This window comes from Strix aluco, chromosome 12 (genome assembly GCF_031877795.1).
Source record: "Strix aluco isolate bStrAlu1 chromosome 12, bStrAlu1.hap1, whole genome shotgun sequence".
NCBI lineage: Eukaryota > Metazoa > Chordata > Aves > Strigiformes > Strigidae > Strix > Strix aluco.
The window spans coordinates 5,860,265-5,887,516 of NC_133942.1; the positions used below are offsets into that span (position 1 = coordinate 5,860,265).

General features: G+C 49.9%; 2 protein-coding genes across 4 annotated transcripts in view; both read left to right on the forward strand.

Annotated features, from left to right (window-relative positions):
- Positions 1-12,758, forward strand: SCAMP5 (secretory carrier membrane protein 5). Its single transcript, XM_074837339.1, has 8 exons — positions 1-125; positions 1,814-1,891; positions 2,180-2,308; positions 4,654-4,810; positions 5,574-5,675; positions 5,897-6,014; positions 6,133-6,323; positions 12,627-12,758. Exons 2-8 carry the CDS (start codon positions 1,885-1,887, stop codon positions 12,631-12,633), a joined length of 711 nt encoding a protein of 236 aa, XP_074693440.1. The 5' UTR covers positions 1-125; positions 1,814-1,884; the 3' UTR covers positions 12,634-12,758.
- The window catches only part of PPCDC (phosphopantothenoylcysteine decarboxylase), an 18,979-nt gene continuing 1,828 nt past the window's right edge, over positions 10,102-27,252 (forward strand). Inside the window, exons 1-4 of one of the 3 annotated variants that reach the window (XM_074837342.1) lie at positions 10,102-10,201; positions 18,184-18,279; positions 20,647-20,775; positions 22,821-22,989. In XM_074837342.1, the coding sequence (XP_074693443.1) occupies positions 20,707-20,775; positions 22,821-22,989 (238 nt within the window). In that variant the 5' untranslated portion in view covers positions 10,102-10,201; positions 18,184-18,279; positions 20,647-20,706. Of the gene's footprint in view, positions 10,202-12,640; positions 12,794-18,183; positions 18,280-20,646; positions 20,776-22,820; positions 22,990-27,252 lie in introns of those variants that run through there. The other 2 variants (XM_074837340.1, XM_074837341.1) reach the window with 2 other exon arrangements.

Here is a 27,252-nt window from a genome sequence, read left to right on the forward strand (position 1 = left end):
CCGGCGGCGGCGGCGGCGGAGCCTCGCGAGAGCGCGGCCGCTGCGGCAGGAGCAGCGCCAGGCGGGGGGCGGCCGCCGCCACCCGCCGCGGGACGGCTCTGCCCACGCCGCCACACGCCACGGGGGTGAGTCCCGGGGCCCTGGGGAGGGGGCGCCGCTCGTGGGGGGACCGCTCGGGTGCTTCCCTCGGAGGGGGGCGACCGCCCTCTGAACCGACTCCCCCCCCGCCCCCCGTTGCGCCCGGTGCGTGGGGTGCGCGGCCCTTCGCCCGTGGAAACCCACGGGCAGCAATCCCCGCCGGGGACGGGCATCGCCCCGCGGGGCTGGCACCCCCGGCACCCGGAGAGGATGTTGGGGTTTCTTGCTCGGTGTTTTCACGCGTGTGGTTCGTTGCAAAAGCCTCCCCCCCCCCCCCCCCCCCCCCGTTTTGCAAAGCCTTCCCCCAATTTGCGGCCCTCCTCCGATTTTGCAAAAGCTCCCCGGATTTTACAAAAGCCCCTCGTTTTTGCGAAGCTCTTGCAGCGCCAGGGCAGGTGTCGGATCGGGGGGCACGCCCGGCCGCGTGTCCCCGCTGCCGGCACACGTGCGTGGGGGCCGCGTCGCCGAGCCGCTGCCTGCGGAGACGTCAGCCGCGCAGGCAGGAGCGCAGGCAGGAGCGCAGGCAGGAGCGCAGGCAGGCAGGCAGCTCGTATTTATAGCGCCGGGGGGATGGAGCCGTCTGTGGGCTGCCATCGGATGTCGGTAGACAGCACGCCGGCGGAGCCGTGGGGGTTTGCTTTGCCTGGGCTTTGGTGCTGGTTGGGATGGAGAGCGGGGGGCTGCCCTGGCAGAGACCCCCAAATCCTCCAGAGAGCCCAAAGCTCTGACCCCTGGGACCCCGTGGCATGAGAAATGTGTTCGCTGCTGCCGTTCCTCTGCCCGGGGTAGCCTGGGAAAGGGCAAAACCTGCAGGCAGCACCTGGCAGAGCCACGCAGGCAGGTGGGGATATGCAGAGTGACCATCTTCACGCTTATATTTAAAACCTCAGCTCTTCATTTTTTGCTTTAATTTTGCTTAATTTTCGCTGCTGGGATAGGGGTGAGCATGGCATGGTCTGGGACCATCCTGGGATGCTGAGCTTCCCCCTCCTCCCACCTGCAAGATACCGTACAAGGTGCCAAATGACATGAGTAATCATTAAGCCGGCACTCAAGTGACTCATTAGTGACAATCACCACTGATTTATTTTTTTTTTTCCAGCTGATATTTTCAGCTGATTTCCCTGCTCCCTTTTGTCCTGGTTTCTGGCTTGGGCTTGCAGAGATGGGAGCTGCGATGTTATCAGGAGACAGCCAGGTAGTTCCCTGTGCTGGAACTCTTTGCAAAAAGAAAAATTAAAAAAAAAAAAACAAATTGGTTTTGGGCCAAGTAATGAACCTGAAGATTTCAAACTGCACACAGCTGCCTCATCACTCGTGGGGCCGTGTCCCTTCCCCTGCCATCCAGCCTGGCCCCTCTCCCGGGGCTGGATGTAGGTCAGTCGGGAGTGGGAGGTTAAGCCCGCGCCCTGCCCCACATCTCTGGATGTTCTCCTAATCTTCCGCCTTAACTGGTGCATAAGCCTGGGGCTGGAGGAGCTGGGATTTGTTCTGCTGCCAGCCAGGTGCCAGCAGTAAGCCTGGATGTGTGAACAATGTAGAGTGTCTGTGTAAATAAAGCAAACTGCCTTCTTGCAGCGCGGTCCTTGAGCTATGTGGAAGGGAGGGAAAGGTGGAGGCTTTTCAGGGAGGTACCTGACCACTTCACATCACTTTTTCTCTCGTTTTCCTCCAGCTTTGGTAAAGCTCCCAGGGTTTTTTTTCCCTACTTTTCCTGTGGAACGGAGAGGCTGAGCGTGTGCCAGCATGGCAGGTACGGGGGGGTCTCTGGCAGGGCTGCCCCTCACCTCTGAGGCCCATCTGGGGCTTTACTGGCTATAATGTCCCCTTGTTAGTCCCCAGTGGGGTTCCGGGTGTCCACGCTTGCAGGATCCACGTGGCCACCGGGGGCTAAATTTGTCTTGATGCTTATGGGTGGGTGGTTGGTGATTACAAGGGGAAATCCTTAATTCCTGCGTGAAACTCCTCAGTTCTTGGGGCTGAACAAGTTTTGCATTCAGCTCCATGCAGTGCCCAATGCTGGTGAAACTTTTTATTGCAGAAAAAGTGAACAACTTCCCTCCCCTGCCGAGGTTCATCCCCTTGAAGCCATGTTTCTACCAGGACTTCGACGCGGAGATCCCACCACAGCACCGTACCATGGCCAAGCGGCTTTACTACCTCTGGATGCGTGAGTCGCTGGGCGGGGAAGGGCTCGGGCGGGTTTGCCTCCCCAAAGGCTGCTCCTCTGGAAGTCACTGGTTGAAAAAGCAGAGCAAGGTCAGGGGAAGTCCTTCTGCCCCTCCAGGCCTCGGTGTCTCCTGTTAAAACCCACTGGGGATGGGATGGGGGCTGCAGCATCCCGTGGGCTTCAGCCCTTCCAGCCTCCAGGATGGAGGCGTGGAGCTGGCTCGGTGTTGAAGGGCCATTGGTGACCTTGACGTCCCGCTGAAGCCCGCTGCGAGGAGGAGACGGCTCAGCACCCGCGTGTCCTGCTGCCGAAGGATTTACTCCCCTCTTTGTCTTGCTCAGCTGCTGGCCTTGCCCCACCAGAGAGCTGCCAAGCCTCCGCTGGCTTTCTTTGGCAGCGGGGCTGGGGAAGGGATTTCTCTGCCACCCCAAGCTCCTCGTGAGCCCTTCGGCAGCGGACCGAGGCTGAGATGCCACTTGGACTGGAGGGCCAGGGTACCTGCTCCCCAAAACAGGGGAGCCCAGGGCTTCCCCCAAAGCTGGGTCTTGCCTGTTCTTCTTGCATGCCTCTGTGTGCCGTGCTGTGCTAACAGAGCTGTCACGATCTTCTAACTCTTTGAACTAGCCTGGATCTCTCTTCACACAAGCACAGAATCATCAAGGTTGGAAAAGCCCTTGAAGCTCCTCCAGTCCAACCATGAACCTCACCCTGACCGTTCCCAACTCCACCAGATCCCTCAGCGCTGGGTCAACCCGACTCTTCAACCCCTCCAGGGATGGGGACTCCCCCCCTGCCCTGGGCAGCCCATTCCAACGCCCAACAACCCCTTCTGCAAAGAAATCCTTCCTAAGAGCCAGTCTGACCCTGCCCTGGCGCAGCTTGAGGCCATTCCCTCTTGTCCCCTGGGTGGGGAGAAGAGCTGGAGGGACAGATTGCACCCCAACATACATGAAAATGTTACTGAAGATGATGCTAATTGCTGTGTGCAGCTCGGAGCAAGCTGGCACCATCGGGTTGTTTTGGGGTTTTTTTTATAAGAACTTAAGTTCCTTAATCAGGTGTTTTCCCTGAACTTTGGAAGCATATCAGTGCCAGGAAGTGCCTTGTGCTTTGGAGGCAGGTTATGAGGAGCTGAGCTGGCACCAGAGAAGTTTCTGCTTTTGGCACAGCTCCAGGCTGGCACCCCTGGGGCGGTGCCTCGCTCTGGCTTTTGGGGGCTGCATCCCATTGGGAAGGTGACCCTGGGGTGACTTCCCCCGTCATGTCAGGAGGTAGCTTTTCTATGAAGGGGTAGAAAAAAAAGGTTGTGCTTCCCTGGAGAAGCTGTCTTGGGGGTGTTAAATTCCCTCCTCATCTCAATCTGGCTGTTCTTGCTCTGCTTAATTTAATAGAGCTTGGTTCTTGCTCCAGTCTCCCACAGCACAAGCACCAGCTCTCTGAGCCAGTCGCTTGTCTGTTGGTTTCTGTCTCTGGAGCTTCTCTCTGGATCATTTTCTCCCCAACTCCCCTGCAAACACCCAGCCAGACGCAAGCGCAGAGAGGCTGAAAGATCCCTTCAGTGTCCTTGGGGGCTTTAGGGAGCAGCGAGCGCCCGGTCAGCCTGGCCAACTGAGCTCCCTTTCTTGCCAGCTGCAGCTCTCTTGCGGGTGGCGGTGGGAGGGTTTTAATTCTCGTCGAAATAATGAATCATTCTCAAAAATCGGAGGCGTCAGAATGCAAATGAGCCTTCTCTGCTTTGTCCTGTGTCTGCTAAGCTGGGCTTCATAGTAATAGCCCTTGTATCACTTAACCCCGAGCAGGGGTGGGAGAAGCAACCACCCCCCTGAACTGGTGAGGTGGGGGCTGGGAGTTCAGGGCTTCGGCTCTCAGCTCAGGGAGTGTTAGCTCAGGGGACTCCAGCTACAGTTTCACTGAAGAAGCTTGTGCTAAAGGCAAGTGAAAAAGCTTCACTTCCATTCCTCCAGTTTCCTTCTGTTGGTGGAAACATGCCCTGACTTTCCGGCAGTGGGAGGATACAGCTCTTCCCCGTCCTCGGAGCCCCACAAGCCCTGGGCCTGCTTAAGACATTACAACTCTGAGCAACGTATTTTTTTTCCTCCTGTTCCTCAGCTGAGGTTAGAGCCCCTTTGGCTGAGCCAGTCTGGGGATGCTCCCTGGACTCAGCCAGCTGAATTTAGGTTAAGTTAAGGGAAATCCAGCTAGGGTAACACACTGCTGGCCAAACCCACTGGAGGCCAGCCCCGCATGGGCATCCCTGGGGTCGGGGATATCTCTCGTATCACACCGACGTCCTTGCGTACGCGCTACTGTGCTCCCTCTGTGTGTGTGTGTGTGTGTGTTTGCAGTGAACAGCATCACCTTGGCGGTGAATCTCGTTGGCTGCCTCGCATGGCTGATTGGAGGCGGTGGAGCTGTTAATTTTGGACTGGCAATTCTCTGGCTCATTCTCTTTACGCCCTGCTCCTATGTCTGCTGGTTTAGACCTATTTACAAAGCTTTCAAGTAAGTGGTCACACCTGAGCCTGGCTTCTCATGGTCTTTTTTTTTTTGTTTTGTTTTCCTTCCTAAACAGTTAGTGCTTAGCTTGGGGCATTGCCTGAATACATGGGGGAGTTTCTGCTCTTTCTGTCCAACCCTTTAGCTTTATTTTCTAACCTTCAAAGCAAGGGTTTTGGGGATTTCCCGAGGGTCAAAACCCTAACCATGCCAAAGACACCCTACGTGTGCCTCTGTGCAGCGTCAAGGGGGAGTGGTGAGGATGCAGTTGGGGTGCCAACTTTCCTTCCCCTCCCACCCATCCTTGAGGCTTCTTTTGTATTTTTTCATGAGTCCTTGAGGTGCTTGTATTGATTATCCATGCTGCTGAGGTTGGTCCCCAGTGCAGTACCCCCAAATCTAGAGAACCGGGGGTGCATTTATTCCCCATGAGGGATGGTTGAGTCTGACGGTAGGGTGGTGTGAGCTGAGGCCCGTGTCCAAACACAGATGCCCTCTCACCTGATGCCCAGAGCTGGCCAAGCTGTGGGGAGGGTCTGATTCCCCGTGGCTTTCCCAGGTGCCCCTTCACCACCTTCAGCCTCTCGCAGATTCTCCCTTTTGTTTTGCTCTGGTGCCTGCTGTCTGCAGGCAGCTCTGCTTCTCCCCACCCTCTCGCTAAACCACAGCTGCTTCTGCCCCGGAAGGGTCTGAGATGTGGGAGCATCTCCTTTCCCTTGCAGTGCAGCGGGGATGGAGGCAGAAGGAGTGACCGAGCCTTCTCTTGCAGGACAGACAGTTCCTTCAGCTTCATGGCCTTCTTCTTCACCTTCATGGCCCAGCTGGTGATCAGCATTATCCAGGCGGTGGGAATCCCTGGCTGGGGCGTCTGGTAAGGAAGATGCTGCTCTCGTGTTGGGTGCAAGGGCAGTCACCGTTGTGCTGGTGCTGTGGCCTCGTGGTGTTTTAACATCCTCAGTGCTTCGGTAGCTTCTCTCCTTGTGGATGATGGATCGAGGAGCTGGGAGGGGTGCTGGCAGGCTGCGCCGTGCAGAGCCAGCTGGGAAAGCCCCAGGCTGCTGAATTGAACCGGTTGTTTTCATCTCCTTGCAGCGGCTGGATTGCAGCGATTTCCTTCTTTGGGACCAACGTGGGGTCGGCCGTGGTGATGCTGATCCCCACCGTCCTGTTCACGGGGATGGCAGTCTTCTCCTTCATCGCTCTCACTATGGTACGGGAGGAGAGGGGGTGCCGCATTGCTTCGGGGAGCCCTTGCCGCTACCCTGGAAGGTCAGCCTGAGCTGCAGTTGCTCAATGCCTCTGGATTTTCTCTCTCCAACCTGCTCCAGGTACATAAGTTTTACCGGGGGAGCGGCGGGAGCTTCAGCAAAGCCCAGGAGGAGTGGACCACGGGGGCGTGGAAGAACCCCCACGTCCAGCAGGCAGCACAGAGCGCGGCGATGGGGGCGGCGCAGGGGGCCATGATGCAGCACGAGACGCAGTACTCGGCCACCCCAAACTACACCTACTCCAACGAGATGTGAGCGGCAGGACACTGTCCTCGGGCGAAAGATCTGGGGGGGAAGGGAGGAGGAGGAGGAGGAAGGCTGAGCCAAGTTTCTGCAGCTATTTCAGAAAGTAGGAGTGTACCATAACGGTTCTTATTTTCCCGTTCTTTGTAATGAGATAGTTTTGGATTTTTTTTCTTTTTTTTTTTTTTTCCCCTGTTGTTGTCTCGAGCTCTTCTTTTCTCCTTTATTTTTCATTTTGAAGAGGCCGTTGAGCTGACCTGCAGGGCTCTTGTCATGTGTGGTAGTAAGTGTACGTTCACGTGTCTTCTTTTTCCCTGTGAAATAGTGTATGGTGGTGGTTTTTTAATTACTGTGGTGATAGGTGTACGTTAGAACTACATCAGCCAAAAGCCCCCCACCCACCCCCAAAAAGGAAAGATAAAAATAGCAACCAGCACCCATCTCCCCTCTTGAAATAAGCCCAACGTGTGTGAGTTTTCTCCTTCAGTGGTTGTGTCCAGCCACTTGCCATGTCTCAGCAAGGGCAAGCAATCCAGGGAATTCTCCCTTTTCTTCTGCTTTTTAACTAGCAGGTGGCTGGCTGATTTAGCATTTGAAAAACGAGGGGCGGGGGGGAAAGAAACCCTCAATCCTGCTGTTGATATGCTGGAAGCCAAGAGATTCCTATCTACACCCTGGCTCAGGATCTACAACTTCTCTCAGTGTGTGGTGTTGTAAATGAGTAGTTTACATTTTGATGTGGAAGACCAGTATTTGTGCGTGACTGTGGGCAGGAGCCCCGGCGCACTGTGTGTGCGTGCGTGTGTGCATGTGTGGGGCGTGTTGGGGAGCAAGGACGGGTTTTCCCTGCGGGATACAACTGTCCCGTTCCAGATTCTGCATCCTGAGTCCGTTTTTTTTAAAGGCTTCTGTTTTGAAAAGCGGCTATAAAATTGGCAGAGCGTTTCTCAGAGGACCTATTCTTGGGTAAGGTTTGCCAGCCTGTATGCAAGCACATACAACCAGACTATGTAAATAGCGAGGCCAAGATTTGTCCCTCTTAGCTTTTGAGGTGTGCACTAATTTAAGGCTCTTTAGGAAACCTCCAGGCTGGCGGGAAGGATTCCTGCTCACTTGCGCTTCTAAAAAGCGCAGTGAAATGTGGCCATGTATTTTCCTGGTGCAGAAATCCCTCCTCCTGTCAGCCCTGAATCCCTGCCCGGTTAGGGGAGGTCGGGCTTTAAATAATGATTTTGTACCTTAGTGGGAGGCAGCTGAGCTCAGACTAACACCTCTTGGGCTGTGGCAGACGGGGAAGGTGACCAGTAGACCCTGGAAAGGGTGGGTTTGTAAATGGGAGCTGATGGACGCTGCAGGGCAGGAGTAGGGAAAGCTCCTTTTTAGAGATGCTTTTCAGACTCTAAATGCACTTTAAATAAGCCAGATTTTTCTCCAAGTCCTAGAAAAGCAGCCCAAACAGAATCTAATCCGGCCCCTTGGCTCAAGTATCTCTTGCCTGCTGCAGGCAACAAGCTCGGTGTGCCAGTGCTTATGCCCACAGCCAGCCAGAGCTGTGCGAGTCCTCAGCCCCTGGTCCCCTGTCCCCTCTAGCTGTCCGGTGATGCTTGTCTGTGACTCCTACCCACGAGAATCACCCCGAAGAGGAACTTCTCCTTTCCAGCAAAGCACACCAAGAATAGTTTCCTTTTTAAGGATATCACTTCAGTCACTCTGCAGTAGGCAGTCGTTTCTTGACAAGACTAAAATGCAGCTAATGATAAAATGCCTGTCTCTGTGTGTGTGTTTGTATATATATATATGTATAAAATGTAAGGAGAAAAGTAATCCTTTGCTGAGCCTATTATGTACTTAATCAGGTTTAAATATTGTGCAATTCATTTATAGCTAGCCTAAAACTTAACTATGCCAAATCACATGCTCTGTCATCCATGTCTGAGAAATGATGAATTAAGTGACTTCACCTTTTGCATTCACAATAAGATGCATAAATAACTGTAACGAGCTATAACAGACATTGCTTCAGCATCTAACCCTCCTCTCTGGTGTGTCTCCTGAATGTGCGAGTGCCCCTGTGGCTCCAGCCTTCCTGCTCGGCCCGCAGAAGCCAGGCAGGATACCGTATCCCCGCTCTCATTTGGAATCTGTGACCGCTTTAGGTGGGGACTACCTCAGTTGTGAAACCTGCAGACCCGCAGGGTGGGAGAGCCGATGCCGGGTGTTTCCGTGGCAGGGTGAGGAGGCAGCTCCGCTCTAGAGCACGCTTGAGGTTTTACTGACGGCCTCTGCTGCTTTAGCGAGGTCTTGCTGTTGCTCTTCACATCCCAGAGTTGGTGAGGCAGAGCTCTCTGCCTTTCTTGCTGATTATTTGTAGGTGACTACATTGGGGGGATGCCCAGGGAGCATCCTGGGAAGGGTCGGGGACCGCCCACCATGCGCTGCCCCAGATCTGTCATGTTTCTGCTTCAGATAATAAACCAGCGGTCCTCTAACCCACTTCCCCCCTGCCAGCTCTCTGCAGCTGCGCCGAATTGTGTCGGAAAGGTTTCACTCCTGGTCTGTAATGCCTCCCTGGGCTCATCTGTCACCAGGAGCTGCCCCCTGCCTCCGGCGGGGATCCGGACACTGCACCTCTGCACAATCTCCGCTTCTCAACCCTGTTCCCCCCACATGCTTTTTTTCCCCCCCTAGCAGTGAGTTTTCTGCTGCCCTCCACCATTGCTAAAACCTTGCCATAAGCTGGAACCCTCCCTTCAGCAGCTTTCTGAGCAGCTTGAAACCACCTGCCTGCCCTTGCAGAGCTCCCTTGCGGGGGCTTTCACAGAATCATCTAGGCTGGAAGGGATCTTGAAGATCATCTAGTCCAACCGTTAACCCAGCACTGACAGATCCCAACTACACCAGATCCCTCAGCGCTATGTCAACCCGCCTCTTGAACACCTCCAGGGATGGGGACTCCACCACCTCCCTGGGCAGCCCCTTCCAATGCCTGACTACCCGTTCTGTAAAGAAATGCTTCCTAAGAGCCAGTCTGACCCTGCCCTGGCACAGCTTGAGGCCATTCCCTCTTGTCCTGTCGCTTGTTCCTTGGTTCAAGAGACTCATCCCCCCTCTCTGCACCCTCCTTTCAGGGAGTTGTAGAGGGCCAGGAGGTCTCCCCTCAGCCTCCTCTTCTCCAGACTAAACCCCCCCAGTTCCCTCAGCCGCTCCCCATCAGACCTGTGCTCCAGACCCTGCACCAGCTCCGTTGCCCTTCTCTGGACACGCTCGAGTCATTCAATGGCCTTTTTGGAGTGAGGGGCCCAAAACTGAACCCACTCATCGAGGTGCGGCCTCACCAGTGCTGAGCACAGGGGTAAGATCCCTTCCCTGTCCCTGCTGGCCACACTATTGCTGATACAGGCCAGGATGCCATTGGCCTTCTTGGCCACCTGGGCACACTGCTGGCTCATGTTCAGCCGGCTGTCAATCACCCCCCCAGGTCCCTCTCTGACTGGCAGCTCTCCAACCACTCCTCTCGCCGATATAAGGCCGAAAAGCCCCCCTCGGGCTGCCTGGGTGAGCTTGAGGCGCGGCCAGCGGACCCGGCCGCACGCAGCGCCCCGGGGGTGGCGGGGAGCGGGGCGCTGAGGGGCCGCCATTGCAGCGCGCGAGGGCCGCCCCGCCCCGCCCCACCAATCAGCGCCGGGCGCGCGGGGCAGCACTTCCCAGCGTGCCCTTCGCCTTCCGGGGCGCGGCGGGGTCGCGCCCCCGTTGCTGGGCGACGGCGGGCGGTGAGGCGGGGCGGGGCTTCCGCTGGAGCAAGGCCGCGGCCCGGGCCCGGCGGGCGCCGAGGCTGGAGCTCAGGGGGTTGTCGCTCTCCCGCCTCGGCTCCGTCGTGCCTCTACCGGTATATAAACGCTGTTTGTTTACGGTTTGTAAATCCTCGGGGTTTCTCGGTTCTGTGCCTCGGCCGCTTTTTGAAGCTGTTCTCAGCGTAGCTGCGGCATTAAAGAGCTAATAAAATAACTGAGTAGGCCTGTAAACTGCTTGCTTTCTAATGGCTTCTGAGCTGATTCCCCAGAGCTGTGTTTGGGTAAGAGGAAAGCATGGCCCAGCACATCGCGCTCGTGTTTTATCGCTAATAGCCCTTTTCAAAAGCTGCCTATTAAAATATTATGTCTTACTCCCCAGGCTTTAAGATGTGGATGCTTCAGTGAATTAATTGTCATTTAGTCATCACAAGGGAAGTGGATGTTTTCCTTGCTGTGACAGCATTAATTTTAATTAGATATAGATAAACATGTGAAATGTTGCAGTAGCATTGAATTCACATACCAATGTGCATGCTGGATTTCCTTGCCTCTAATTACTCTTGCTAATCAGTGCCTAGAAGCTCAAGCTGAAATCGTGCTCTTATTCTAGCAAATTCATTTTATAAACGCACTGAGAAACCTCAGGGGCTCGAGTTAAACACGTTGATTCCAAGCAGAGCGTGGAAAAAGGAGATGTTATTGCTGTTGTGTTGCAGCGCGTGGGTGCGAGGAGGTTGGTTGGAAAGGAGGTTTGTGCTCGTGTGTCTTGGTGGCTGGGTGTGGAGGTCAGGCTTCCGTGTAACTGCTGCACAAGTGTGATCTGAATCACCTTGTGAAGGATCCTAAATTAAACCTGCAGCTGAATCTGCTAATCACTGGTGAGGCCTCACGTCGGTGAGTGGGTTCAGTTTTGGGCCCCTCACTCCAAAAAGGCCATTGAATGACTCGAGCGTGTCCAGAGAAGGGCAACGGAGCTGGTGCAGGGTCTGGAGCACAGGTCTGATGGGGAGCGGCTGAGGGAACTGGGGGGGTTTAGTGTGGAGAAGAGGAGGCTGGGGGAGACCTCATGGCCCTCTGCAACTCCCTGAAAGGAGGGTGCAGAGAGGGGGGATGAGTCTCTTGAACCAAGGAACAAGCGATAGGACAAGAGGGAATGGCCTCAAGCTGTGCCAGGGCAGGGTCAGACTGGCTCTTAGGAAGGATTTCTTTACAGAACAGGTAGTCAGGCATTGGAAGGGGCTGCCCAGGGCAGGGGGGGAGTCCCCATCCCTGGAGGGGTTGAAGAGTCGGGTTGACCCAGCGCTGAGGGATCTGGTGGAGTTGGGAACGGTCAGTGCTGGGTTAACGGTTGGACTGGATGATCTTCAAGATCCCTTCCAACCTAGATGATTCTGTGAATCGTCCAGGGAGTGACTGAAGGGTAAAATTCCTCTCTCAGGAATCCAGCCCCCTCACTCCACCGTCTCAGTTGGTACGGAAAATAAGGGCAGTGTAAACATCTCTTTCTTCCTTTTTGTTCTACCCAAAATGCTTCCAAGTAACTTCCTCTCAATAACAAGGATGTCACTAACATGGAACAAACTTTACTAAATCCCAGTGTAACGTCTTCACTAGAAACACGTTTTTCAGATTTTTCAAGAAGCGAATTCACTCTTTGCTAATTACTCATTAAGCAGAGGTATTCGCGTCGATTCTGCGGAGGAGTGCTTTTCCTCACCAGAACAGTCACTGGTGATGTAGTGGTGTGGCAGCAGCGCAGGGCAGCTGGGAGGAGGCAGGAGACCTGAATTAAAGCTGCTGGCTCAGCCTGCCTTCCGGACTGTCCGCACTGGCCTGCAGATCGCTTTGCTTGGCGCCGGGGCGGGAGCAAGCGGTTCTGGTGTTCACGTCTCTGAGAAGGCGTTTCCACTCGCTGGGCTGTTGTGTTCTACCTCTTAGTTTTGCTTTCTCCCTGTCTGCTAGGGAGTAATTTCCAGCGCTACTGTAAATATGTAGTGATACAATAGGAAGTAAGATGATAATGCTTGCCTCAGGGCCCCAAAATTTTTAATTATTAAAATGCCTCCCTGCATTTATTACTCACCAGAGAGTGCGAAGGGAAGCTGACTCAGCTGGGGGTTGCGTGTCTTCCCAGCAGTCAGTGTGAAAGGTACATTTGTTGTAAATTCTGGGCCATGTTCAACACATGAGGGTGTCTCTTTGTTTTGGGGGGCATGGGCTTTAACAGAATGCTCTTGTGGCCTGCCTGCGCAGGTTTTAGCGTTCTGTTTACCAGTATCTGAGAGAAGATTGTAATTAAACAGGAGGATTATGCTACTGCCATGCTTAAAGGTCTGCTGATGCTTGAAAGCTTTGCGGATTGGGGGCTGAGTGTTCATCCTTAGAATGAATTACTCTGGGTCCTACATAGGCCAGGCTTAGATCTGTGCCCTCAGGAATAGGTCGGTGTTGGAGCCCTGCTGTGCTAGCCTCACTTGGAGGCACTGTTAGTCAAGTGTCTTGGTTTTTCTGTGCTTGTAGAGTCTGATCGGGGCATGGAGCCCTTCTCTCCGCCAGAACCAGGGTTTCCTGCAGAAAAGAGCTCATCTGTGCCACAGAAAAAATACCGTGTCTTGGTGGGTGTGACTGGAAGTGTGGCTGCCCTGAAGCTGCCTCTCCTCATTGCCGAATTGTTGAAAATCACTGGGGTGAGTAAATCTGTGAGGTAGAGTATTGTAAAGTTGGTGTTACTCTGTTTCTCTTTTTGAGGAGAGATTACACGGCTTCTGTTGAAATGAAAATTTCCTTCTAGCTTTGAGCCATTTAGTTTGAAAATTTGTTGGGGGAAGATTGATTTGTTTTTAAAAAATGGATTAATACTTTTCCCTATCATTTCTTACTTCTCTACACCTAAGAGTTAGCTTTACATCAGGCTTAAAGAGCAGTAACTATTCCTGGATATTTGCATAGGCAGACATGTAGATTCTGGAATATGAAATTACTGTTGTTCAGCTCAGCTTGCTTAATTCTCCCCAGAATTATTGAATAGGTCCTTGCTGGGGGATTTTTTTTCTGGAATATGTCTTTATCAGTCAAATTATCGGATCTGGCTACAGACACAAGTGATGCTTTCTGGAACTTGAAATCTTTAATTAGGATTTGCAGTTTTCCATAGGGTGAGATGTGGAGTTTGCAAAGATGGATGCTGCTGTCTGACCACCAAAGGGAAACCAGGCCTTGTAAAAACAGAAAGTACAAGCTGCTATATGTGTCTGTGCATTTCTTTTTTGCTAGTTTATTGTCTGAAGTAACAGAGGTGTCCAGCAGAGGCCACTAGTGACTAGAATCAGGGAGGGAAAAGTTCTAACTTTTGCTGTAGAATAAAGTTAGAGAAAAACATAGAAAACCTTTAGCTTTGGAGAAACGGAGCAAATGTTTTGGAGCAGTGAAATGAAAGAGTGGTAGGAGCAAGAGGGTGCGCTTAAATATGCAGATATATTGGTTAGATTGCTTAATGAATATCCTTTTGGATGGTTTGGGAGGCTTTACCTTGTAGGTATATTCATTACCACAGAGTCAGAAGAGGTGCAGTCCCCGAGTAGCTCTGACCTATCTGGTTGATGCTGATCTCCAAGCTGGAAAGGGCACTGAAGATGTGGTGAGCTGTTGGGCACCGGTTCTGCCAGTTGGGCTGGCACTGTGTGTTGCAAAGAGGGGCCTCAGTTAATTTATTACTTGACCTGAAATGACAAGTGAGGCCAAAGGTCCTAGCCTGAAGTAAGAGGGCCAAAGAAAAATGATACCAAGGAAGGGGGGTGACCAGACCAGAGCCAGGGATATTCATCTTCTAATCCTCTGTCTCTTGGATTGCCTTCGCTGTTGTCTCCTTTCCTTCACTCCTGGTGCTTAGAACATCCTTCTTTGCAGGTGACAGGAAGAATGCAAATGATCCATTGTAGGTATCTAGGTCAAATGCGTTCCTTCTCTCTGAGCATTTGATTCATAATTAAAAACTGCAGATGGCTGGACCTAAATTCTCTGTGAAGGCCTGTAGGTTCTGTGACATCTGTTGCAGGCTTTGTGGCCGCTGGTTTTAGGCTTTAGTTACATAAAAAGCGAAAGTGAAGCATCAAGTCCAGGAGCTTCTGGTACTTAATTTATTAATTAAAATTATTTACTCATTTCTGATGTGATTTCAAGACCTGATCCAAAGCCTGCTGTGTCAGTGTAACTTTTTCATTGAGTTTGTTAAGTCCTGCACAAGCCTGTTGCATCAATTTGTTTACTGATGGAACAGAACTTTAAAAAGTCATCGGTGGAAGCAGGGCAGGAGCAGAGGAGGGTTTTGATACCAAAGGAGATGTGGTCAGAGTCTTGAAACCGGAGTGGTTAGTTTAAATTGATGTTTTGGCTAAAATGATCCTTGGTGAACGACTTGACAGTGTGATTTTGTACTCATTAAACTTTAACAACTCCTTGAGGGTGATAATGGATGTGACTCCATCTTACTGCCTTTTGTTTAACCTCTTTGAAGATCTAGGAAGTTTAGACGGCATCAGCTTACACCTTTCAGGTTATTACCTTTGCACCTGGTGTTGTGGGGAGACAGCACATAGTGTCTCATCTGTGGGTGACTCTCGTGGTTGTGCTACTCACACACATTGTCTCAGGCTGATTCCTAGAATTTTTGAATGGCCTGGCAGGAATATGATGACAAAAATCATATTGGCAGGATACTGGTTAGTCATAAAGAAAGGTTATGACTTTTCTGTGGGTGAAATGTATTGCTCTTGAAGCTACAGGATGTCATTTGGACTTCTAGGTTTAAATCACGTCATGTCACTTCTTTGTGCTCCTGTAAGGTAGCCTCTATGGCAGCTGGTAGGTGCCATTTAACAGAGGAGCTACTCGTTCTCTTCTGCAGCAGTTGTTAATCAAGCTCAGTCTGTCTGTAAAGATTTTGCTGTCAAAACTGAGAAAGTCATGAAAAAAAATCGGACGCACCCTTACCCCAAGCAAAAATGGCTGTGACAGAAGAATTCTCTGGCAGAGGCCAACAATATTGCATGAACAGAGGAGAGCAGGCTTGCAGTGAAGTTTATTCTGAAGAATTGGCTTAAGTGGTCCAAGTAAAAGAACTCTAACTAGTCTAAACCAACTCCAGTAAAGGAGTTTCTGAGTGTGGCTAGACTGCCTTTACTGTTTAAGCAGACAGATATCCACAGGCAAACAGAGGGTGTGCCAGGTAAATAGAAAGAAAAAACTATGTAGGCTAAAGTGATCTTGAGAACACTGATCTCTTTCCAGTGTAGCTGGAGGGACTTGAAGGACTTGCTCACAACAAGGGAACCAGGAGCCCACCCCAGCAGAAAACCTTAATTAGGGGAGAATATTTAACTAATAGAGTAACTTTTGTGGGGAAATGGTGGCGTTGCCACCACTCGGAGTCCTTGAACATCCCTCTGGTATGCTCTAGCTTGTAGTGGGTTGGATGCAGTACTTGATAGACAGCTATTCCCTATTCCTGGGTTATGCTTTGAAGAAATATGTGTTTTTTTAAGACTGGAGATGGTTATGAAACTCTTTTTAAAAAAAGCAGAGTGTCTTTTGGGGATTTTTCTATGTCCTTTAGCCTTAGAGGGGTATTTCTGGTCTAGAAAATTTTGAATTATGACGCAATTGAAGTAGCAAGTGACAAAATATGTCATGCAGCAGATTGAGTTGTATCACCTAAAAATCCTTATACCATTATGGCTAACTGTAAAATAAGAGTACTACTAACAAACATTGCTGCTGAAAACTTAGTGCAGACCTGGCCTACTGGTACCATTTCAGCGAGCAGGCATGCCCCTTTAAACTGCACTTTGCTCTTTAAAATCACCAAATAACTAGTATCTTGCAGACTGGGAGGTTAACACCTCCCTGAAGCCCATGGCATAGCAGAGAGCAGCCTTAGCACCTTTGTGGGTGTTGCTGCTTGGCTCCGAACAGCTTCCTGTGAGGTGAGGTGAATATGGAAACAATATGGTTGATTGCTGTCAATATGATTTTCACACTCTAAAGCAGAAATGCAGCTGTGATTCCAAGTTAGGGTCACTTGAAAAAGAGCAGACATTTAGAAGAGATGAAGAACCAAACATACAGCACCAAATACTGGTGTTATGTGCAGCTATATTTTCCTGTTACTTTTTCTTCAGGAAATGGGAAAAATTACCAAAGACCATGATATTACAAAGGTCAGGATTTTCCGTTGCTCCGAGCTGTTATTCTAGTCATGTAGGGTGCGGATAATCAACACTGCTCCATTCCCAGCTGAACAGATCGTGTTGGGGAGATAGGTTAACATGTTTTGTCACTTCAACCACTGCTGTTGAAGATGGCTTCTTGGAGGTTGGAGGTTTTCAGCAGTCTGTTTTAGCGCAGTCTGTTCTAGCAAGAGTGCGCAGACAGAGTGCTTCACCAGTTTCGTACACCTCAGGGCAATTTTTTCTAGTGGGATGGAGTTGATGATGAGGCTGGTTTCTCCTCATCTCACTGTTGCACCAATAGAACCACACAGTGGGTTGCACTGTGAACTGCTTGAAGGAGCAGAGAGTGGTTGAAAGTGACCAATAACAAGGAAAAGGGTTATTTTTCACTGTAATCGGTGGCCTGAGGTGCATCTTCTACATTACCAGTCTTTCTGGAACGCTCCCTCCATGCGTTGGCTGGTTATAAAGGGCATCCTTGGGAGGAATTACAGATGGAAATACAGTTGTGTGTCCCGCACGGGTGATCAGCGCACAGAGAGCTGCTCCAGCACAGCTTTGCGGCTGGTCCCGGTGTGTGCAGAGCACCTCTGGTTCACGGCGTGTGGCAGGCAGCTGCTTGCGACATTTGTCAGAGCTACAGCTTTGAGCAGGTCAAGAGACATGTAGAAACCAGGGGGGGGAAAAAAAAAAACCTTTCTCCACTTGTTAAGATTTCTGAAGGAGGAAATGAAAGGATCTCATGTTGTAGGGCACCTTAACACCTCGTAAGTGTGCGTGTCAAACAGCCAAGGGACATGACAGAGTTTCCCCAGTATATACCATATAACAGCAGGTTCTGCTGGCTTTCAACAAGGCAGGCAAGTTTATCTAAGATTTTGGAGAGAACCTTCGTACGCTTTCACCCAGTCTCTCTTCCCATGGTGGAAGCCCCTGGTTTACTGTTTTGGCTGCACAGAAACCCGGTGCTATGAACATACCTACACAGAGGTTTTCCTCTTTCCAGCATCTTACCTTGATAGGAAGGATAGCTGGAAGACACAACTCCAACTTGCTTCTAGTATTTTTACCCCTGGCTGGAGCAAGTCTGATTAACACCGTTTTAAAAAGTAGTATCCAGTAGTCTGTAGCTACCTCCTCACTTTTGGCACCAGATCATCGAGAGAGAGAGAAGCAGGAGCAGAGAGAGGCGCATGATGTGGTTCATTCGACCGAGAAATCATACTCTGCCTTCCAAAGCCACTCTTTCTTGTGAACCTTGCACAGCAGAGGTGGGCTTGCTTTGCACTGGTGGTGCTGAGCCCCAGCTAACCTACTTGTCCCTCAGCAGTTCTTTTGATCACTCAGCACTGTGCTTTCTCTTGGCACAGAGCTTCCTCTTGGCTCCAAGTGTGGGAAGAGTGATCCTGCAAGTGCCCTGTGGGCATGTCACCCCTCTGCAGTCCTCTGTGCTGTGGTTAAGGGAATCCACTGAGGCAAGATGCTCTCCTACTCCCTTTGGCAGGCGTATTTTGAGATTAAAGGGCATCTTTCACAGAGCTTTGGTTTGCTGCTGCTTAATGTCTCTTTGAAGTTCTGTGCAGAGCTGCATCTCATTGTGACCTGCTCTGTTCTCTCTGCTGTCCCCGCTGTGAACTGGCCACGTGAACATGTTTGGCAGGTGGTGACTAATCACCTGCCTGTTTTAGGGTGGCATGAAATGAGTCTTTGGCTCCCGTGAATACCTGTTGTGGCCTGGCCTTTCCACTGTGAATAGGGGAAGGTCCTCTGAGAATCCACATAGCTTCCAAAATCTCCTCTATCCAGCTTTACAGGATTGTCCTCAAGTCTAACCATTGGTCTTTCTTTAGCTCGAAGTGAAGGTGGTCACTACTGAGAGAGCAAAGCATTTCTACAATGCCCAGGAGATTCCTGTCACGCTCTACAGCGATGAGGATGAGTGGCAGGTGAGTTGTTCTTCCTTTGGAGACTAGAAGGGCTTCTGTCGTGTCCCTACTAGCCACATGTTTTGTAATCCAAGTAGTTTTGTCATGCACTCGTGCCTTCTACTTCCAGAAGGCCAATGGGTCACGCTTCAGAAAAAAAGCAGGCTCCCTGGGAGATTCACTTAATTGTTCAAGTGCTGAACAGCAAATAGAAGCGTTCCTCCAAGTTTCTTTGCAAGAGACCACATTTATTTATTTTTTAATCCTGGGCCAAGACTCACTTCTTTGTTGTACCAATGTGTGCTTTGGAATGTGGCTTTCAAAGAACGTGGTTCCAACCATGCTGTAAATGAGGAAGAAAAGAAAGGCTGCCCTGAGTGTACCGGAGGATTTTGTACCACCCTCGGAGACTTGCAGCAGGCAATGAGGGTAGAAGTGGTTTTCGCACCACCCTGGGCTCAGCCGCTATCTGCAGCTCTGAGAAGAGTATCAGGAAACGTCAAGAAAGCCACTGCAGAGTCGCGGTGAGGGTGTTTGGTGCTTGTCATGAGTCATACTTGTCATGAAGGCAACAGATTAATTCTCCTTAACACTACGTATTCTGAATCTATGGGCATCGCTGACATTTCACAAAACTACCCACACTGCTGTAAAACTCAGCCTGGTGTCTGACTGGCCACCTTGGTGTAGCGGAACAGAGGAAGGCCAGTACCTGGAGATGTTGTGCCCCGGTGCGATAGGTGGCTGGAAGTTAGAGAGGCTCTCCTGGTGGAAGTAGTGTTTATCTCAGAGGTGTCCACCTGCATCTGTGCTCGTGCGCGTACATGGAAGAGCCATTCCAGTTGGGGATAGCTCAGTTGTCAGGGCTGTGAACATCTGACCCTGTAAAATGACTTTTTCTCTTGACTATAGTTTGCTGACATGCTTTGAGAGTCCCTGAGTATGAAGAGGTTCATTGTGTAAACGTCAACATTTGCTTTTCTATACATTTTATCTCTACCTTTCAGTACAATCTGAGTACAAGGTGATCTACTCTTTACCAGTACTCTTGCTAAGACGCTCACACGTGAGCATCACTTCTACGTGGAGAGAGGCTTGCTAATGGCAATGGCCAGGAAGCTTTCTGGCCGGTCTAGGAGATCGATGGAGATCATCTGTGTCCCAGGGTGCTACAGCTCAGGCAGTTATTTCTGAGGAACCCTCGTTGGGGTGATAGAAGAGGTGCAGGTCAGGCTTTGAGGTCTGCTGGCACACTGGAAAGCAGGCATGGAGCCCTTATAACATGCTGTTCTGACAGCGGGGTGGGAAATAAGCCTGCTCAGCATCTGTTTGTGAGATATTTTACTCTGAAAAGAAAACTACAATTTTCAGTGCTTCTAGAGAAAAACAGAAGTGAGTGGAGGAGCTGGGAAAGGTGTCAGGAAGCGCCAGCTTTCTGGATGCTGTCTTTTTGTTGCGGTTTCCAGTGACTCAGAGAAGGAACAGTTTGTGGCCCTAATGCACCTCTTGCTGGCCTGTGGCTGTGTGTGTCCTCTGGGGATTAAGCACCTGATAGTGTTTGCTGCTTCTCTTGACACTTTCCCAGTTAACTGTGCTCTTAAGAAAAGGCCAGGACTCTCTTGAGCAACTCAGAGCTTTAGTGAAAATGGAAATACTCAATTAAGAGTCAAGAGAGGAGGAAAGTGCCCAGTTGGCTAAACCTCATCCATCCTAGAGAAGGCCAACAGGACTGTTCCCTCCTGTATTTATGAGGGTTTACGTTGCTGCTGTGAGTATGCGTAGGGGCGTGCATCCTAACTGTGACTTGTGCAGTTAGGGGTCTATACCTTGTTAAAAGCCAGTGGACAGCTTCACTTCAAAGAAAGGTGAAGCTTATAAATCACACAGATTTCTCAGGAAATGTGACCCCTGGTTTGGTCTTGTCTGGCTTCAGTTGGCTGATAGGATGGAGCTCTCTTCTCCGCTCAGATATGCTCCATGTTGAGGGAGCTCTTATGAACAATTCTGAAGCTGAGGGATGATGTGAATGGGAAGTGGATGGGGAAAGCTCTTTGCTGTGAGTTGAAATCTGTGGTTGGTGGACGTGTGAATTGTCTCTGTGGGGAAAGGATACCCATTTGTAGAGCACTGATCACATCAGTGCTGTCCCTTAACTGTGCTTCCTAAACGTAGCTGCAACATGGCCTTCACTGGAGGAGGAGCAATCAGAAAATTGAGGGCTGTGGCTGCACTCCCTAGTTCCCCACGCTGTCAGATCTTGCTTGGTGTGAGAGTAATTCTTTCCACTTAAGTTTACATGGTGGTTACTAATGTGGGATTGATAAAGTGCCTATTGTTCACAGCGTTCGTCTTGAGTGTTCAGTAATCTGCATCTTGTCTCATCCACAGCTGTGGAAAAGTCGTTCAGACCCAGTCCTGCACATCGAGCTCAGACGGTGGGCTGACCTCATGTTGGTGGCACCTCTTGATGCAAACACCCTGGCAAAGCTCGCGAATGGCATCTGTGACAACCTGCTGGTGAGTAAGTGGAGCTCTGCCTGAGAGTCCTCTCACCTCCCAGCGTTAGGCTGTCTGACCTTTCTTTCATGGAAACTCTTGTGCTTCTGCAGCCTCGAGAACAGTGAGATTTGCATGGTCTGCTTCCACCTCATATGCTTGTCTCTCTCCCTCCAGTATGGTTCCCCTATTCCTTCTGAAACAGTTGTTCTTTCCTTCCCTGACCTACATCCCTTTCCACTCCTTGGCTCTGTCAGTCTCTTCCATTATTTCCCAGACCCTGCTTTGTGCCTTTCCTGCTTTTTCTAACAGGTGGTATTTCTCTCTTTCTACTTCCACCCTCTCTCCATCACGCATGTACACACACACACATGTGTGCGCATACACACTTGCACTTACTTTTGGGTTCCTCTCTGCATTTTTCAGATGCAATCTGGAAAGACACCTGTGAGATCAGATAAAATTGTTTACTTCCTGCTACCTCACCTCCTCCCTCACCTAACTGCATAGCACAGAAATTCAAACATGCTCACACTTACTTAACTTTCAGTTTCAGCTACAGGGGATATTGCTTGTTTAGGCTTGTTTTTCTGGTGTTAAAAGTGCTCTGGCTCAAAGGCTGATCAGAAAGTGTATTAAAAGAGAGTGTGCTTCTCTGTTGGGTGATGGGGACCTTCAGCGGGGCTGAATGCTTTGTGTCGAGGCATTAGGTCTTCATTAGGAGTAATCATAAGAATTAACTACTCAAAAGATCTGCCAGGAAGCTGCAGGTCTGCCAATGTTGCTGTGGTGCATCACCTTTCAGTAGTGCAAGGAGGCTAGAACTAGGAACGGAGGGCAGTGCATCAGCTCTGGCCGGGGACCCCTGCATGACCAACTTAGCCGTTCAGGTAAGAGGAAGTGCATATAAATGATCAAAACGTACCCAGAGCAACAGCCCTCATTTGTATGAATAGATCACTGGAGATCTGAGAGAAGCCAGAAAGAGCTGTGGGAGGGACAAGCAATGTCTCGTCCTTCTGGATCCCCTTGGTAGTGTAGATGTGATGGTGGTGGCAGAGGGAAGAGCTCAGGAAGGCTGTTAGGACTGCAAGGCTTCACAAACTCCTGCCAGTCTTTTTGGAGAGCCTCGTGGAGGGAAGAGTTAGCTCCAGCAAAGGAAAGCAAATGCTGGTTGGCAAGTTAGAACAGATTCTAGCAGACTTCCCTGTGCTGGGAAGGGTTCAAATCACAGGGCATGAAAAAGGATGGGCAGGGTTCTTGTAAGTACTCAGTTGTCTGAGCAGAGACCCTGCACCAGGGACTGTTGCTACCTGGGAAGCTCCCTTTGCGTGATTTAAATGCTGCCAGGCCTAGGGAAACTGGTGGACGTTGCGTTAAGAGCAACCAGCATTTATCTTTTTAAGGAGATGAGGTAATACTGGGTTATCTGGAAGTTCTGTGTTACTGCGGAGTCAGATATGATTCCCTGTAGCTAGATGGTTTGTGATCTGCCAGCATCTTCTGCAACAGCCCAGATGTGTTCATGTTATCCTCTGTTTGCATCCTGGAAGCAGCAGTGCTTCCCTTGTGAGGAGTTATGGATCCAGTTGGCATCTCATTTAAAAAAAACTCGCTTGCCAACTTTTTGTGTTTAGCTCTACAGCTGGCTTATCTGAAGTGTTGCCTGGGGATTTCTCTACAGCTGATACAATCTGTGGCCACCCTTCAGCTTCGCTCGGTCTCCCACAGGGGCTGGCAGTCTTCACGCATCGTGTTCCAGCTTGGTTTGCTCCAGCGATTGGGCTGCTTGCTTGGCCCCGAGCTGGAGTAGGATGGGATCTATCCTCTTTGTAGCCTCCCTCATCTTTGCTGCCTGTCAGAGATGAGCTTTGCTGGAACATAGTACAAATCAGTGTCAGCCCTGTCGATCTGCCTGTGGCTTAGTCCAGCTGCACTGACAGATTGAGGCTTTTGGCCCTCTAATGACACCCAGGCTGGGAAAGCGCTTCTGTGCAGCAAAGCGATGAGGAGGAATGAGGAAAGACAACCCATCTCAGAGCGGAACCTCTTGGCTTCTCTTTCAGACTTGTGTCATCCGTGCTTGGGATCTGAGCAAACCTCTGCTCTTCTGCCCGGCTATGAACACGGCCATGTGGGAACATCCCATCACAGCTCAGCAGGTGGAGCAGCTGAAAGGCTTTGGCTACACAGAGATCCCCTGTGTGGTGAAGAAACTAGTGTGTGGAGATGAAGGTCAGTCCTTTTGCATGTCTTCTGACTGTTTTCCTGCACAGAGTGCTGCTCTTACCCTGAAGGGACATGCGTTCTTTTGCTGGGTGACCTTCAAGATGTTGAACTGCGGGGAGCAGGTGCTCACTGCCAGGGTTTGTACAAACAAACTGAAGCTTGGCCCTGTGCTAGCTGATATCTATTATTCTTGTTCATTAATTTTTAAATAGTCTTAAGAGACCATCCAAGCCAGGCTTTCAAATGAGCCATTAGATAGGCCTGATATTTAAAAGAAATACTCATTCAAGAAGAGAGTAGATCAAAGAGAAGGAAGGCTTTGCGGTGAGTGTTATCAGCCTGGGATTTGGGTGTCCTGACCTTGCCCTCTACTGTGACTGTGGGCTCTTTTCATCGTGCCTCAGTTCCTCATCTCTAATATAGGGATAATATCTTATCCCAGAGAGCAGACAGTGAGAATAAGTGCTTTGCAGACGTGGCTGAGGGTGTAGCTGGACGTGCATTTAACATTTGTTATTGTTTGTTGCCTGGGTTACTTTTCAGCTTCCCAATCAAGTTTTGATTTGGGGTTTTGACATCAGACTTATCTGTGGAGTGAAAGAAGTGGTTAGGGCAAGTTGTCACGCTTAGTTTCAAAAGACTTAATTTGCAGTGCTAAGAAATACTACTAAAATGGTCTCATTTGTTTTTTAGGAAATGCTTTAAATGGAGGTATTTTGACTTTTGGGAGGTTTTGAGAAGGATTTTTATACAAGCAATTTGAATGAATGGATTCACTTTTTATCAAAATTAACTCGGACAAATTGTCTGTAAAATGTCATCCAATTCTAGCCATAATAGCAAACGTGCTACTACCTGCACAGTAGTATACTCATAGTTTTGTTTCGCATCCCCAACTCTAGCAAGATTTTAACTGCTTTGTCAGAGAGTTCAGTGAACAGTCTGTAGTGAAGACAGGATGTCAAAATGTTCTTCATGGTTAAATTCTAGGGCTGGCGTAGTTTCTGAATTCTTAGGTAGGTGCAGTGCTTCTAGAGAGTGGTTTTTTGGAGCTGAAGACTAAGAAATATTTACAGTTAGGTAAGTGTAGTCAAGTAACTCAAGCATCAGTTGAAATATCCTGGACAGTTATGCTTCCGCTGGGATTTTAGACCTGATTACATCAAATTTCTTACGTACTTATAATAAAGTTAAGGGAAAACGCCCAAAAGAGGTCATTCTGCGCAGACATTTTGGCAGAAGTGGAAAGGCCCTCTGGCATAGCTTCTTTGTCCTTTATTTTTTCCCTTCATCTTTTTTAGTACATATATAGGACCTCTATTGCCGTAGTAAGCAACTGAGTGCCTCCTAATGGGTCACATGCTTATTCTTGCAGGTTCACGCACCTGAGGCAGAGCTGTGTTGTTGTCATCCCTGTTTCACAGACGGGGATCTGAGATGCAAAAGGGCCATGTGAGTTGACTCACCGGCCCTAATGGATTAAGGTTGGATGGTGAACATGATTTTCACCTTCTGCTGCTCTGCTCTGCCCTGCCCCTTTCCTGGGGGTTGCCGCCCTTGTGAGAGGGGTGTGTGAGCCACACGAGAAGCAGCATGTGAATTGCTGTGGTTTGTAGCTCAGAATGGCAAAGTCAAACCAGCACGGATCGGGAGTTACCTCATTCCACCAGTGGTCGTTTGGGAGCTGCTTCATACTGACTTCAGCTGTGTCTACTGCGAGAACAACCTCCTGAAAGAGCTTGTAGGAGAGGGGTGGTATGGACAGCTGGGGCAGTAATAGCCACATCTGACTTGACTCTGCTTGTGTTTGTGAGTCAGTTCACAACAAGATTTTCCTGTTGGCATAAACCAGGATTTTCCTGGCTGTACGTAGGAAAATTATGGCAAAGCAGTTGTCGTGGTTAAACCCCACCTGGCAACTAAGCACCACAGAGCTGCTCGCTCACCCCCCCTCAGTGGGATGAGGGAGAGAATCGGAAGGGTAAAAGTGGGAGAACTCATGAGTTGAGATAAAGACAGATTAGTAATTGTAATAAAATAAAATAATAATAAATGGTAATGGAAAGGAAAATAACAGAGAGAGAACTAAAACCCAGGAAAGACAAGTGATGCAAATGAAAACAATTGCTCACCACCAACTGACCAATGCCCAGCATCGGGCAGCAACCTCTCTGGCAACCTCCCCCCTAGTTTTATTGCTGAGCGTGACACCATATGGTCTGGGACATCCCTTGGGTCAGGCGGGGTCAGCTGTCCCGGCTCTGTCCCCTCCCAGCTCCTCGCTGGTGGGGTGGGGTGAGAAGCTGAAAAGGCCTTGACTCTGTGTAAGCCCTGCTCAGCAGTAACTAAAACATCCCCGTGTTATCAACACTGTTTCCAGCACAAATCCAAAACATAGCCCTGTACTAGCTACTGTGAAGAAAATTAACTCTATCCCAGCCAAAACCAGCACAGCAGTAATGGATTCCAGGTCTCTGAAGACCCAAGAGAGTCTCCAGCACTGACTTTTTCCTCTCTTCCTCTCTTTTCAGTCCTTTCACCCCAAGGCCTCTTCTTCCGCACTAATTTCAGTTTTGTGGGTTTCATCCACAAAAGGGTTTGCCCAGATTCCACCCAAGCAGCAGGTAGCAACGCTCACACATCTGGTGCAGAAGAAAAGAGATTCAGTTTGCACCAGTTTTGTCTGTTGACGTTGTGGTTTGTCTTGCTGTAAAAGAGGTTTGTCTTTCTCAACTCATGTGGCTGGTCTCACCTGAAGTGGGCCAGATCCTGCCTGCCACCAAGTTTCTGCATTACAAGCTTTACCTGATTAATTTTTCTTCCTTAGTAAATGGGTGGTTTTAGACATAGAGTCCAGCAAAAGGAGAGTTAAAATAACAATGAAACTGAGTTGACAATTGAAATGTTTTTTTGATTGAATAGTTAAATGTAAGCTACCAGCTGTTGGCCTTGACGATATCCATGTGCCACGATATAAAGAGCTTTGAGAGATGCTGGACCACACATGGGCCTGCAGCAATTTGCCTTGGCAAAAACGTTTCCAAACTGCTGTATCTTCATCACCCTTGGCTGGATTTCCAGAGCCTGGCACATGGGAAGATTTCTACCTGTAGGCATGAGCTGTGCTATCAGACAGGCTGCTTAGCAAGATTTTGCTATGCTAAACCTAAAAGTCCAGCTGTGAATTGCCAAAGATGTTGAGGAAGTGGGTGGTGTAGGACAAAGGCAGGCCTTGAAAATGTTCTTGGAGGGTGTAGCTCTGCCAAACCATGCAGAGGCAGTCAGGGAATTTCTCTTGTTTAGCAGGACCTGTCAGCTGCAGCTCCTCTCCTCGAAGTTAAGAGATCAGAAGGGCCCAACTCTGCCCGCAGCTTGCCCACGGAATGCTTCAGACCTCCTGGGATTTACGGGTTTGAAAAAGGCGTAGTGGAGAATGAGTCTTACTTTGCAGAGAAACCCAATTTTCTTGGCCTTCCGAAAGTATCATTCTTCATGCCAAATCCTCAGTTATATCCAATTACACCCCTGTCCCAGAGAGGGCTCGGGTGGCTCACCTGTACTGGACAACTGAGGGTCCGGCAGATTCAGGGCTGTGATCTACCCACAAGAGAGCACCTCTCCCTTTCCCCTTCCCCTCCCGTCTCTTGCCTGCCCTCAGGTTGTTACTGTTCTTTGGATGCTGCTGGTTTAGCTGTTCATCTGTGCGCTCGCTAACCCAGCTGTGGAAGCAGACCAGAAAAAAAGAGGAAAACCAAACCTCCCCGAAGTAATTTCTGATGACCAATAAGGCACTTATTTTAAATTATTAGAGCAATTAGCCAGCAGGACAAACGATCAATAGAGATTCCATCTTCTCAGTCTTCCAATGGAGACAAATGCTGGTGGGAGAAGTATCTTTCCTCAGCCCCAAGCAAATTACAGGAGTGAATGGACTGAGCTCTCAGTGCTGAGTTCAGTACACGAGGTTGGACAAGATGATTTAATGATCTCTGGCCTTAAAATTCTGAACCTAACGTTTAAAAAGTATTTCAGGGGGAAGCAACAGCACAGTGTAGATTAAATGTTCATCTGGCAACTAGCCAGTCCAAAAGGAAAAGCTTTTACATTTTGTTCTGTCCAGCACTCAGTCTTCTCCAAGAATTACTCCCAAGATTAAAGCTGGTGCGAATCCAGGACAGCTTTCTCTAATGTGGGTCTAACTGCAGAGTCATGGGAATGGTATGAATTCAGCAAGTCGTCTTTATAGGCAAAGGACATTTCAAAAAGATA